This window comes from Mirounga leonina, unplaced genomic scaffold (assembly GCF_011800145.1).
Source record: "Mirounga leonina isolate KUSES-001 unplaced genomic scaffold, KU_Mleo_1.0 Mir_82, whole genome shotgun sequence".
NCBI lineage: Eukaryota > Metazoa > Chordata > Mammalia > Carnivora > Phocidae > Mirounga > Mirounga leonina.
In genome coordinates this window covers 24274530-24290042 of record NW_023270825.1, presented here as the reverse complement: position 1 = coordinate 24290042, position 15513 = coordinate 24274530, and the positions used below count along the sequence as shown (strand labels likewise).

The window sequence follows — 15513 nt, the reverse complement described above, 5'->3', positions numbered from 1 at the left end:
AGCCAGCCAGGTGTCCCAAAGACCAGGTATTGCTCTGATCGACTTGGGTGTTAAGCTGTCTTTGGAATTTAGGGTTTCCTTTGGTTTTGTGAGGGAAACTTGTCCCCAGGCTTCAGCTGACTGCCCAGACTACACATACCTTGTTTAACTCCCTACCCCAAGCCAAACTGGTGGCACGGGACTTTACTCCATATACGTATCTTGTCTAAATAACTCATTAACTTCCATGTACATTTTATTTGCTAATTATGTTGTTTCTTGACTATTCCCTTAGGTTGTTTTTGTTTTTGTTTTTTTTAAGTTTATTTATTTAAGTAATCTCTACACCCAACGTGGGGCTTGAACTCAACCCTGAGATCAAGAGTGGCATGCTCTTCCTAACTACACCAGCCAGGCATCCTTTCCCTTAGCATTTTAAAGCATCTGTTTGAGAGTAAGAAATACGCCCATTCTAATTACCTGCGAAACCAGCCTTTCCCCACTCCTTCTAGTACTTCCTCTGACCTCGAGCATTCTGCATCTTCAGCGCACCCTCCCAAATGGTCTAGTTCTTTATTCCTGTCCGCCTCACCCTCTCTAAATCTTAATGATAATGCACAGTTTCCCCTGTGTAGAATAGGTTAGACCCAGTTCTTTCTAAAGAAACAGTTCTAGACTAAGTCCTCCAGACCAGACAACTCTTTATTTATGATAATTCCATTTAAAGAAGAGTGAGAAAACCCTACAGCTCTGCTTTGGTTCCTTCTCTCCATTCCCTCTGAAGGCCAAATATGCATATGACTTCCTGTTGAAAACTGAACTCTTTTTCCCTCAGTGGCCACCTTTTCCCAACTGACCTCTTACTACCTTTGGTTTTTGGTTTTTTTTTAAAGATTTTATTTATTTGACAGAGAGACACAGTGAGAGAGGGAACACAAGCAGAGGGAGTGGGAGAGGGAGAAGCAGGCCTCCTGCGGAGCAGGGAGCCCAATGAGGGGCTCGATCCCAGGACCCCAGGACGACGACCCGAGCCGAACGCAGACGCCCAACGACTGAGCCACCCAGGCGCCCCATCTCTTATTACCTTTGGAATCACCCTACTTCTAGGTTCCCTGCTTTTAATCTTCTCCCCTATAGATCCATGTTAATGAAAATTTACTGAGTGCCCTCTGAGTGCCAGGGACTCTGGTGGGCACTGGGGATTCAAAGATGAATAAAAATATTTGCTCCTTTAATGAGTTCAATTAAACCTGAGAAATGATCCTTATCCAATTTTATATTTAAGATCAGTCAAAACTCACAAATCTGAAAAGATATGTGGATTTTTCTTTTTCTTTTTTTACTGAGTCCACACTAAGCAGATAACTCCTTTCTATTTTACATTTCTGATGCAGTTTTACATATACTTATTTTGCAAATAATTGTATTAGCTCACTTCACATTACTTTTCAAATGTCTTCTGCTTTCGTTATACATCTGGACTTCTCAAATACACTGGAAGCTATTCCAGGGCAAGGTTTTCCATTACGCACGAGTTGCATAAACCAAAGAAATTGGTGTAATCTGCACCTTGGGTAGTCATGCAACTAACTATACGCCCTGACCTCTTGGCCCCCACTCCCCCCTTGCGCACCGTGTTTTAGCTCCACGCACCTTCTTGCTATTCCTCAATCGGCTGAGCATGTTCCTGTGTTATGATCTTTGCAAAGAACTTCTTTCTCCAAGTGGCTAGCTCTGCTCCTTCCAGCTCAGATGTCACCTTCCCTTCCCCCCAGGCTCCCCGCTGACCACCCAGTTTGATACTGTCATCTGCCTGCCCTCTCAATCTCCCATATCCTGGTCTACTTTTCCCCGTAACATGTATCGTCGTCTTCTTTTTTTATAAAGATTTATTTATTTGAGAGAGAGAGAGAGAGCATGAGAGGGGGGAGGGTCAGAGGGAGAAGCAACGCCCCGCTGAGCGGGGAGCCCGATGCGGGACTCGATCCTGGGACTCCGGGATCATGACCTGAGCCGAAGGCAGTTGCTTAACCAATTGAGCCACCCAGGCACCCCCGTCTTCTAACTAATTACATAACGTATTTATTACATTTGTCTGACTCCTGCCCTGTTAGAACATAAGCTCCACAATGGCAGGGATTTTTATTTTTGTGTTCTGTCCACTGATCTATCCTAATCTCCTAGAAGAGTGCATTAAACTCAGTATTTGTTTAATAAAAGACTAACAAGTTAACTTATTTTATAAATTGGAATCCACTATTTAATCTATGGAATTTCTAGCAAATCTAGAAGGTTAACATAATAAGGCCAAGACAATTTTTCCTAACAAAATACACAAGCCTGAGTGTAATATCACGGAAGCCTTGAGTCTAATGAGACCAGTCTGTAGCCTGCAACAGAACATACCCAATTTTGGGGCACCTGAGTGGCTCAGTTGTTAAGCGTCTGCCTTTGGCTCAGGTCATGATCCCAGGGTCCTGGGATCAAGCCCTGCATCGGGGCTCCCTGCTCCGCAGGAAGCCTGCTTCTCCCTCTCCCACTCTCCCTGCTTGTGTTCCCTCTCTCGCTGTGTCTCTTGTCAAAAAAAAAGAACATACCCAATTTTGGCCGGCATGTAGAGCATCAAAGGCACCACTGGAGAGTCTTCATTCCCATAGATGATGAAGCCCATCTCTTTCAGACGTCTCCTGAAATACTTCGTGTTTTCAGCTAACTGCTGGATACACTCTGTGCCTGGAAAATCATGAGGAGGAAAACACAAATAACACTAAGAAAAAAGGAGTGGAAAAAAGACAGCAATGTATCTCCATTTTGTCAATCAGTCCTATGTTTGGTTCTTCATTTCTAACATAAAATGTTTTCACGTAACAAACTGTATGAAATATAAATATAAACAAATCTTGCTTTGTGGTCTGCCACGGGTGTTCCTAGCAGCTTTTGTAATAACATACAAAATGAAGTTTAATGATTAGTATTGTCATGGCACATTAGCATCCTTAAACATTTTCATCAATACACCTCATTTAACACTCTACCATCCCTTCACAGTAGGTAGAATGTTCACTGTTCTCTTCATTTTATCGATTAGGTGACTCTCACAAAGGTGGTGACTGGCCTGCAGTCACAAGGTAATAAGGCACAGTTGAGACTAGAATCTAGGTCTCTCAACCTCAATATTCATCCCAATGAACCAAGCTGCAAATACTTTTACACATATGACCAGATGTAGAACCATTAGAGCCCCAAATTTTCCTCTTGAGTTTGATTTTATGTCACCATCTCCCTGAAACTTCTATCAGACAACAGTAGTGTATCCATAATAACATATATATTTTTTTAAAGATTTTATTTATTTATTTGACAGAGAGAGACACAGTGAGAGAAGGATCACAAGCAGGGGGGAGTGGGAGAAGGACAAGCAGGCTTCCCACAGAGCAGGGAGCCCGATGTGGGGCTCAATCCCAGGACCCTGGGATCATGACCTGAGCCGAAGGCAGACGCTTAATGACTGAGCCACCCAGGTGCCCCCATAATATCATATTTTTAATCCTAGTTTGTTCATCTTCCCTAAAATATAAATGGATTAAAACAAACATTTCTCAAACTGCTAACTAACTAAATGTTTAGACTGGGTTTTGACATTACGGTAGGTCAATCTATGAACAGACGTCCAAACAATCATTCTGTTCTAAAGAGTAAGCCTAAATTCAAAACATCAGCTTGCAAAGGGCTAAGAACTGTTTCAGGGTCTTCTCGACCACAAATACTCATAAACAAGAAAAGGTTGCAGTCATTTTCTCACATATATTAGAAAGCCAACAAATTCACATTTTAAAAAATACAAATTTCATACAAAAGATAAGTAATCAGTTTATCAGAAATACAGGTGGTTAACAAATGTCCTTAGAATACCAACTTATCCAACCATTCACTGATGAAAAGCTACCCTCAATAAGTCTGCTATAAATAACCCACAGTTAATACTTTGTGCAAATAATTTCAGGTTGACTTCGATTGGCTTACTGTGAGCGCTGAAGAACGCCACTTCAGTTATGACCCCTGTCTCACAATAAAGCAGACATTAAAGTATGGTACATTTCGGTATGTCTATAACTGATGATCCTGTGCCCAGTTTTTCCCCAGAAATACCAATACATGCTTACTCCACATTTAGAAAAAGAGACTTCCACTTCTGGCCAGGATAGAGTACCCAGGACCAGATTTACCTTTCTGCTGTCCACAACAGAAAACTGGACAAAGCACATAAAACAAAATGTATATAAAATGATTTTCAAACACCGGGTCATAGGCAGCACTGGACTGTGCTGTTGGAGAGAAGGAAAACAAAACATGAGCCTCTGGATTGCTCCCTGACTGGCTAGAGGCAGGTCCCAGGCTGTTTGCTGCCCAGGGAGAGGAACCTAGTCTGGTCAGGGGAGGACACCAGAGATTGGACTTGGGGGGTCTGCAGCAGGGTCCCCTACAGCCTTTGGAGGAGTGCCATCCGCTCTGCATGAGAAGAAACCACCAGGGGCTGGGGAAAGAACCACCAGAAAGCAGCAGAGTCAATAGTTCCTGGTGCTCATATGGAGTTGGCAACAGTTTGTATTTTCATCTCCCAAAATGGGAAGACCTCAGAATTACACTAGCTGTGGAGTGAAATTAGCCCTAGACTAAAAGTTGCTGTGGGTCTATCCTAACAAACCTTAAAAGCAAGTCTGGAAAGGATCCAACTGATTCCAAGAACAAAGTCCAACAACACTACCTAAAGGAATACAATAAAGCGCAGCCCCTGATAATGTAAAATTTACAACGTCTGGCATACAATAAAAAAATTCCAGGCATTCAAAGAAACAGGAAAATATGACCCATCAACCAGGAGATAAGTCAATCAACAGAAACAGACCAGAAATGACAGAGTATCAGGAGACAAGAATGTACAAAATGCTATTATAAATACCCTCCATACATTCAGAAAGGTGGAGGAAACATGATAAAGGGAGAAAGGAAATATATAAAAAGGAACAAACAATTGATACAGGCAACAATGCTGATGGATCTCAAAAGCATTATGTTACATGAAATAAGCCAGACACAAATAAGCCTCTCACAAAGGTGGTGACTGGCCTGCAGTCACAAGGTAATAAGACACAGTTGAGACTAGAATCTAGGTCTCTCAACCTTAATATTCATCCCAATGAACCAAGCTGCAAATACTTTTTTTTTTTTAAAGATTTTATTTATTTATTTATTTGAGAGAGAGAGAGAAACAGCATGAGAGGAGACAGGGTCAGAGGGAGAAGCAGGCTCCCCGCCAAGCCGGGAGCCTGATGCGGGACTCGATCCCAGGACTCCAGGATCATGACCTGAGCCGAAGGCAGTCGCTTAACCAACTGAGCCACCCAGGCGCCCTGCAAATACTTTTATACATATGACCAGATATAGAGCCATTAGAGCCCCAAATTTTCCTCTTAAGAGTTTGATTTTACATCACCATCTCCCTGAAACTTCTATCAGACAACAGTTGTGTATCCATAATAACATATATATTTTTTTAAAGATTTTATTTATTTATTTGACAGAGAGAGACACAGCGAGAGAAGGATCACAAGCAGGGGGGAGTGGGAGAGGGAGAAGCAGACTTATACACTGTATGCATTCATTTATAGGAAAAGTCTAAAAGACATAATTATAGATACAGAAAACAGATTAGTGATTGCCAGGGAGTGGAGAGAGAACTGACAGCACCAGGGGTATGAGGGAACTTTTGGGGGGTGACAAAAATATTCTAGCCCTTGATTGTGGTATGGTTACCTGACTGTATACATTTGTCAAAACTCATGGAATTATACACTTAAAATTGGTGAATTTTACTGTATACAAATGATATCTCGTTAAAGATTATTTATTATTTTTTAAAAGTTTATTTATTTATTTGAGAGAGAGAGAGAGAGAGAGAGACAGCAATAGAGGGAACATAAGCAGGGGGAGTGGGAGAGGGAGAAGCAGGCTTCCCGCGGAGCAGGGAGTCCAATGTGGGTCTCCATCCCAGGACCCTGGGATCATGACCTGAGCCGAAGGCAGACGCTTAACGACTGAGCCACCCATGCGCCCCTAAAGATTTTTTTAAAAATTTAATGAAACACTGGCATATTAGTACATGTTTTTTTTCTGTACCCACTTTATTATTTTGCAACTTGCTACCTTTTTCTCATCACAAACCAACTAGTTAAAAATTTTTTTTTCTCCAAGAATATCAAGAAAAATTATCAAGGAAGAAAAGAAATCTTAAGGATGTAGACCTTAACTTTTCCTTTTTTTTTTTTTTAAAGATTTTATTTATTTATGAGAGAGAGAGAGCACAAGCAGGGGGAGGGGCTGAGGGAGAAGCAGGCTCCCCAATGAGTGGGGAGCCCAACTCGGGGCTTGATCCCAGGACTCCGGGATCATGACCTGAGCCAAAGGCAGATGCTTAACTGATGAGCCACCCAAGTGCCCCAGACCTTAACTTTTCCAATTAGTATATCATTCTAAGTAAGTTTTCTTTAATGAAAGGAAGTGAAAATCTCAGTCTCACTATTCATCACCATCTGCTCCCTGACAAGAAGAGTCCCAGAAGAAAATACATCTAAAACGACACTCACATAACACAACCTGAAGATAGTGGGAATAGCATTTAAAGTCTCCAACTTACACATCCCATTATTGTTGAACAGTATTCCTTTGTAAAGATACACCACCACTGTTTTGTTTGTATATCCACTCATATGTTACTGGACATCAGGGATTACCAACCTTCACTTTGGTAGCTATAAAGTTTAGATTAAAAAGAATTCTCTCCTAAACATGTATTTAAGCATCCTAGTCACACTGGAATTGAAATAAAATTTAAAAATAAAATGAAAAGAATTAAAAAAAAAAAAGAATTAACAGCTCAATTTCACTTGATCCTGACTGCTTTTAGATGGTTATAATAAAAGAATGTACTATTTATACTTTACACATAAAGAAACAGGCCCAGGGATGTTAAATTATTTCTCTAAGGCCTTTCAGGAGGCAGATCAAGGTTTTCTGATTCTGTCAGTGCTTTTTCTTCTACACCAAACCAAGCAATTATGTATTTTTCAAACTTTAAAGTGTTCAGCCCTTTATTGGGTAAGAGTACCTGTGTCTTATTTTTTTTTTTTTTAAGATTTTATTTATTTATTTGAGAGAGAGAATGAGAGACAGAGAGCATGAGAGGGAGGAGGGTCAGAGGGAGAAGCAGACTCCCCGCTGAGCAGGGAGCCCGATGCGGGACTCGATCCCGGGACTCCAGGATCATGACCTGAGCCGAAGGCAGTCGCTTAACCAACTGAGCCACCCAGGCGCCCAGCCTGTGTCTTATTTTTAAACAGCACTTACTGGCAATGAATGGGGTAGGGATGAATGGGTGCAGGAGCCTAAGGAGACACAGGGCAAGTATGAGACAAGTGAAAAGCAATTCTTCCAATAAATTCACCCTGAACAGCAAACTGCAATCTCTGCTGGTGAGTACCGGAATAAAGACTGAGCGGGAGTGTCAGGCCAGTGCTAAAGAAGTCGGCTCAGAAATGGCAGTCGTAGGGAATCACACAAATTAAGTGGTCTGTTGGACCTACAGAAGTCGTAGCCTGAACCAGAAACTGCTGATATTTGACTGTCACCTAAAAATGGCAATTTCTTATGGTTCAACCAAATAATTTCAAAGACAATAATAGAAAAGTAGACAAATAACTGCAGACAATTCAGTAAGCTCTGGCGCTTATACATACTGGGAAGTAGTTACATAGTTATTCCTTATTCTTAAGGTGATGCTGAATTTTAAAGACAACACAGTTACCCATTTTGAATTAAATATCATCTAAAATACTAGTTAAGAGGCACCTGGGTGGCTCAGTCAGTTAAGCGTCTGCCTTCAGCTCAGGTCATGATCCTAGGGTCCTGGGATCCAGCCCCAGGCTGGGCTCTCTGCTCAGCAGGAAGCCTGCTTCTCCCTCTCCCCACTCCATCCCCGCCATGTGCGTGCTCTCTGTCTGAAATAAATAAGATCCTTAATAATATAAAATAAAATACTAGTTAATACTAATGCAAGAAGTGTAATTGCTACTTAAATCCAATCTGCTAGCTCAGTTCGAAGAAGTTTTCTTACCGGAGCTGCAGCAAATTATAATGGGCTGGAAGAATGGTCTAACAGCGATTTCTTTCTTTCTTTCTTTCTTTTTTAAGTAATCTCTACACCAACACGGGCTCAAACTGATGACCCCAACAAGAGTCACATGTTCTACCAAGTGAGCCAGGCAGATGCCCCTCTAATAGGGATTTAAAACATGTAAAAAAAGGTTTAGCCTTATTTAAAAAAAAATCTAACTCTTAAAATGTCTTTATTCTTTTAAGAACACAGATGGTAACAGAAGAGGTCAGCATTCTTTACTTTTCAAACATAAATCTTTACTTTTAAGGATGATAAAAAGCAAAGCAATTCTGAGAAAACCTCTACACTGATTCTCTTGAACTTTACAACTAAACCTCACTCTGTGGCTGTGTTTGTGGAGTTCTTCAGTAAAAATCTGTGGCATGGTATAAAAGAGAAAGAAAAGGAAACAGGAGTACATAATTTAATTTTTCAGAAAATGTAAAAGATAACTTTAATAGGTCATTTTTAGTCCTCAACTTCTTTGCAATAAATTTTATGCTTAGGAAGTGATGAAGGATCAAAAGATTGTGATGGCATCATTAGATTTAATTCTTTCAAGGAAAGAGAAAACCTAAAAAGGAGGGGCATCACAATTATTTACCTATTGATAACCTATATTAATTACATCACTTTTATGAAATAGGATTAGATTTGGAGCTATATATATTAACCACTGCCACACAGATTGTGAAGTTGAACCAACTGCATTCCAGATGTTCTCCAAAAGGAATATTTTATCACGTCTTAATCCAGATTCCTCGGGATTTTCACTCAGCCATGTAAACTTAATGTCTGAAGGAACTACTGGTTTATCACTCAAATGAAATTTCAATGCCCTCTCAGGTGTCAATCAGACCAGATAGTATTCGATGAGCTACAAATCTTCTAAAGTCTCAGGACTGGTTAAAAAAACGGGATAAGACCTATGTACAAAGTAAGGGGATACAAAAGGCAGCAGATATTTTGTCTTAAATGGCATTAGTGCTAACTAATCAGAAGTTATGCTTGAAAGAATATAACATGTACTCACCTGCTTAAATAGCAATATAATTGTTAATTTAGCTGATGAGCTTTTATATAACTTATAACACAATCAACAAAATATGTCTGAGTCTGCAACTTCAAAAACAACATTTCTGGTGTTAACTGAAATCTTTCAAAATAAAGGACACAAATATAAATGATGTTCAGCCAGAGCTGATCCCCTAACTCACATCATACTCCATTATACAGCTCCTAATCTTCTTAGATTTCCTGGATATGCTGATATAATCTGCTTTCCTGGGAAAAATAAAATTACTGCTACTCTTCAGACTTATACTTCCCAATTAATTATAATGGGCTGGAAGAATTTGAAATTGAAGAACTTCTTCCCCCAGTCCCCCCTTCTTCTTCTTTTTTCCCCCCCTTCTTCTTAAAGGTCATAATTTCAAAGCAGATAAGGGTTTTCTTAATTGAGGGTCCCCCAAACAAAACAGGTAGCCCCAAGAATGGTTTCAATTAGTTTTCAGCATTCACCACGAGGTAAGGGTCATAAGGCAGCATAAAATATGGAAAAAAACTACCCAACACCTTGTTCTAATTTATACTATTAAACACATTACATTGTGGATATTTCACATAATATCTCTTAATACTTTATGTCTCAGAATTGAATTTAACTATCAATCTTTTATTTATTTTTTTAAAAAAGATTTTATTTATTTATTTGACAGAGAGAGACACAACGAGAGAGGGAACACAAGCAGGGGGAGTGGGAGAGGGAGAAGCAGGCTTCCAGCCGAGCAGGGAGCCCGATGCGGGGCTCGATCCCAGGACCCCGGGATCATGACCCAAGCCGAAGGCAGACGCTTAAAGACTGAGCCACCCAGGCACCCCTTAACTATCAATCTTTTAGTTTAATCATCTGTCCAAATGTCTCATTTTTGCTATCTGGAAAGTTACTTTTTCTAATATTTTACTGTGGTTGGATTATACTGCAGAGTGGAAAGGAACGATGTTTCACTCCAGTGGTTTTTCCTCTTGAAAAGCATTTTTTAAAAATAGAATAAACAGGGACATTCTGTGTTTACTTTGCCTATGTTAAGCATGTGTTGCCACTGAAATCTACAATGAGGTTATATCTTAAAGATCTCTTAAATAAATGTTTATATAATATCAGGTAAATGAGATCACATGCAAACTATGTTTTCAAAGGCTATTCCCATGATTATGGAAGCTCTTAGTACTTTTCTCTTCAAGGCACAGAAAGGATGTAATCTAGCAAGCACAGTGCCAGGCTCCATAAATCCTTCTTTCCTTTCCTTTTCATTTCAGCTACTGTATCTCTAAATATTACCAGGTTGACTACCACCCAGCCTTATCTTCTGATACTACTTTATAGTCTACTGTCAGTGAATATAAGAATATGGTGATTCATATTAATCTAAATTGGCATTCTCTTCTACTAGTGGTGCTACATCTGAATCCAATGTTAGGCCAACAGCTCAATCTCTTGCTAGCCTGGAAGTATTCTGGGCTGAGGTGAAGAGGGAATCAGGTCTGCCTTAACTATTGCCACCATGGCAGTTCCGAGAACTGTCAATTATTTGCATGGTAGAAGATCTCAGATGCAAAATCACGATGACACTTTCCAAAGAGACAAGTACACCTAAGGCTGAGAATTAAAATTCCTTTTATGCTCAATACGTAAACCACAGCGTCTTTCCTACATCAGTAACTTCTGAGAGGAAGAACAGACTTAGTAGGGCTGCACTCCTTTCCCTTTTAGAAACAGGAAATTTAAGAATTATTTCGCAGCAGAGGAAACTAAACCAATGCCCAGAGGTGCTAAGTCACTCCAATGGAGGAACCAGGATTTGAACACCCTGGTTCTTCTAGTCTTTTTTCTTCTCTCTTTTTTTTTAAGATTTATTTATTTATTTTAAAGGGGCAGGGAGAGAAAAACTTAGGCAGACTCTACTAGATGCTGAGCCAGATGCAGAACTCGATCTCTTGACCCTGAGATCACGACCTGAGCTGAAACCAAGAGCCGGAGGCTTAACTGATGGAGCCACCCAGACGCCCCACTGGTTCTTCTAGTTTCTAAGACTGTGCCCTTAACCACTGCTCACTGATCCACTCCAGCTTCTGTATTAAGTAGGTCTTGAAAGGGAATGGTAGTTAACGGGAATGAAAAAGGAGAACTGAGTAACTGTTTAATTGAAGTCACTGACAGGGCTTGCTGGCGCATACCCTGGAGACTTACCTGCCTCTTAGGACCTTTCACTAACTTTGCCTCCACCACCCCGGCCCAGGAGGCCACTCGGCTCCTGGATTCTTGGGCCCTGTCCATCTGGTCCTAGGGAAAGAGACGGTGCCCAGAGACTTCCTTTCATCTGTAGCCTCCTTTGTAACAGCGCACCAACTGGTCTTAAGGGTTAAACTGCTTCAAGCTTCTGCATTCTTCGCATCCTGACCTAAGTCCCTGATCTGTAGCAGACCTGACTTATTTATTTCCTTTGAGATTTGCAGACCACTGGTCTTTTTTTTTTTTTTTTTTAAGATTTTATTTATTTATTTGAGACAGAGAGAATGAGAGAGACAGAGAGCACATGAGAGGGGGGAGGGTCAGAGGGAGAAGCAGGCTCCCTGCCGAGCAGGGAGCCCGATGCGGGACTTGATCCAGGGACTCCAGGATCATGACCTGAGCCGAAGGCAGTCGCTCAACCAACTGAGCCACCCAGGTGCCCTGCAGACCACTGGTCTTGAGGCGTGGAGGACTCAACCTTCCCGCAGATAAGGCCTGACTCCACGCGAAAACAGCTGCCCTGATGCCAGACGTCTGTTCAGGCTCATGTCCACTCAGGAGTAGCTGCCGGACGCTGGCTTCTCCTGCATGCAGCCCCCTCCCCTTTCCCATGCCTTCCCTTTTAAGAGCCTCGGGCTTGCCCTGGATGGGGAAGATGGTCTTTGAGGCGCTAGTCTACCATCTTCCCAGGTTGCTGGTTTCCTGAATAAAGCAACCTTTCTTTTCCCACCATCACTTGTCTCTCCAGTATCGATTTTCGTATGGCGAGGAGCCGAATCGGAGTTTGGAACTGGTTCTCTTGTCTGGTAAATTTCCATTCTAAGATTTCTATCACTGCTCCATCTTCCAAAGGGGGGCATCCTGGAAAATTTCAGTCAACCATTGCCAGTGTATCTTAGTAAGACTGCTGTTGGCATTTGGGGCACAGTTCTTGGTTAAGGCTGTCCAGTGTCCTGAAGAACATTTAGAATCACTAACCCCTTGGCGATAAATGCCAATACCACTTCCTCACAGCCCAGTCTGTGACAACCAAACATGCCCCTAGATGTTTCCCAACGTGTCTTAGGAAGGCAGCACAGTTCTTGGTTAGTTGAGAACTACTATTGGCCTTAAAGTTATTTCTTTACAGGGAACATGGGTTTCTTTTCTCTTTAGCCTTAAACTTAAGCTGGAGATGCATTAGCTGTATATAGATCTTGGGCATGTTTTTACCTCCCTTAGATTCAATTACCAATTATCTAGAAGAAGATATACATGTGGGGCAATCTGGTATATTTAAAGTATAAAACCACACATGGGAAAAACCAATATAAAATAAGAGCTAACTGATTAACAGTGTATTAAAAGGCAATACTTTATGATTAGGTAGGGCCTCTCTTCAGCAGGCCCTTTCCTTACCTTTCTGGAATTTTATTTCTATTCCATTAATTTGGACTGTTCCAAATTATTACAGCTTATATCATAAATTGTACTCCCTCATTACTCTACTCTCTCCAGTTTTTCTCCTCCTTCTATTGATATAATTCACATCCTGTAAAATTCACCCCTTTACAATGTACAATTCAGTGGTTTTTAGTATAGTCACAAAGTTGTGCCACCATCACCGGTATGTCATTCATCCCCCCTTCCCCCCAAGGAAACTCCATAGCTGTTAGCAGTCGTTCCCCATTTCCTCTCCCATTAATCTACTTCTTGTCTCTATGAATTTGCCTATTCTGGACGTTTCATATAAATGGAAAAATATGATATGTGGCCCATGGTGTCTTCCTCCTTTCACTTAACATGATGTTTTCAAGGTTCATCCATGTTGTAGCATGCGTTGGTACTTCATTCTTTTTTAATTGTCTTTGCATGGATACACCACATTTTGTTTACCCACTCGTCAGCTGATGCCCATTGGGTTGTTTTCACTTTTTGGCTATTGTGAATAATGCTGCTTTAAACATTCATGTACAAGTTATCATGTAGACATACGTTTTCAATTTGGTTGGGAATATACCTAGGAAGAGAATTTCTGGGTAATATGCTAATTCCATGCTTGCTGTGCGAGGAACTGGAAACTGTTTTCCAAAGTAGCCTGGCAATTTTACATTTCCACCAGTAACGTGGGAGCATTCCAATTTCTTGGATCCTCACTAACAATGTTAGTCTGTCTTTTATATTCTAGTGCGTGTAAAGTGGTTTCCTGTGGTTTTCATTTGCAAATCCCTAATGTCTAACAGGTTTGAATAACTTCTTTTTTTTGTGCTTATTGGCCATTTATGTATCTTCTTTGGAGAGATACTTATTTAAATCCTTTGCCCATTTTTTAATTGGGTGTTTTAATTGGTTTTAATGTGAGTTGTAAAAGTTCTTTCTTATCAGACATGATTTACAAAATTCCTCCCATTCTGAGGGCTGTATTTTCACTTTCTGGATGAGGTGTCTTTCAAAGAACAAAAGCTTTGATGAAGTACAATTTATTTTTCTTGGTTGCTTGTTCTTTTGGGTGTTAGAACTAAGAAATCACTGCCTGCGTGCCTCGATGGTGCAGTCGGTAAGACTCTCTCTCCCTCTCCCTCTGCCCTTCCCTGGATGCACACACTCTCTTTCTCAAAAATAAATAAATCTTAAAAAAAAAAAAGAAAAAAAGAAAAAAGAAAAATGAAATCCCTGTCTAATCCCACAGTCATGAGGATTTACATCTACGTTTCTTCTAAGAGTTTTGTAAATTTAGCTCTTACATTTAGGCCTTTGATCCATTTTGAGTTATTTTTATATAGGGTGGGAGGTAGGGGTCCAACTTCATTTTTTTGCATGTGGATATGCAGTTTTCTCAGAATCATTCGTTAGAAGAGACTGTTCTTTCCCCATTGGACTGTCTTGTTGAATACCAACTAATCATAAATTAAAAAGTTTACTTCTGGACTCTCAGTTGTATAGCTCTTTTTTTTTTTTTAAGATTTATTTATTTTAGATAGAGCAAGCAGGAGAAGGGTCGCAGAGGGAGAGAGAGAATCCTAAAGCAGATTCCCCGCTGAGTGCAGAGCCCGACACAGGGCTCAATTCCAGGACCCCGAGATCATGACCTGAGCCGAAATCGAGAGTCAGCCGCTCGACTGACTGAGCCACCTTGGTGCCCCTAGACTCTCAGTTGTATTTCTTGGTCTATGTATTTATACTTGTGCTGGTATGACACTATCTTGATACTACAGCTTTGGGACATGAGACTCCTCTAACTTTGTTCTTTTTCAAGTCTATTATAGGTCTCTTGCATTTCCATATGAACATTAGGATTTGCTTGCCAATTTCTACAAAAAAGGTAGCTGGGATTTTGAAAGGGATATTGTTGAATCTATAGATCAACTTGGGAAGTACTGTCAACAATACTAAGTCCTCCAACCCATGAGCACAGATATCTTTCCATTTGCTTAGGTCTTCTTCCTGCTTTTTTGGTACATTTTTTTCTTGGGTAGAATGTAGTAAATACTGCCAAAATATTGAGTTGGGTTGAGAAGGCAAGGCAAAGGAAGAAATGAATAAACACATTTAATATAAAATGATACAGTTCCTTAACCATCTGAGCCACCCAGGTGCCCCAAAATGATACAGTTCCTAATTTGAGTAAGAATAAATAATGTTTCTTCTTTTCTCCACTTCCATTTCTAATCCCCTCTGGAAATGTGTTTTTAAATGTATTAAAATGTGTTGGAAAGGTTATACTGAGTATTGACAAAAGAGTATCTGGAACTCTCAAGATGTTGCTAGTGAGACTGTGAACTGGGACTTTGTAAAAATGGCAATATATGCTGAACCTAAGCATATGTCTATTCTATGACCTGGCAATTCTATTCCTAGGTACAAACACCCAACAGAATTGTGTACCAAAAGACACATACAAGAGTGCCACTCTTTTTTTTTTTTTTTAAGAATTTTCTTTTTTTTTTTAGATTTATTTATTTATTTATTTGAGAGAGAGAATGAGAGAGAGAGCACGAGGGAAGAGGGTCAGAGAAGCAGACTCCCTGCTCAGCAGGGAGCCTGATGTGGG

At 40.5% G+C, this 15513-nt stretch overlaps 1 protein-coding gene across 1 annotated transcript in view; it reads right to left on the bottom strand.

Moving 5' to 3' along the window:
- The window catches only part of SPTLC2 (serine palmitoyltransferase long chain base subunit 2), a 106789-nt gene that overhangs the window by 12154 nt on the left and 79122 nt on the right, over nucleotides 1-15513 (bottom strand). The window contains exon 10 of the mRNA XM_034992947.1: nucleotides 2577-2712. Coding sequence (XP_034848838.1) covers nucleotides 2577-2712 — 136 coding nt within the window. The remainder of the gene's footprint in view (nucleotides 1-2576; nucleotides 2713-15513) is intronic.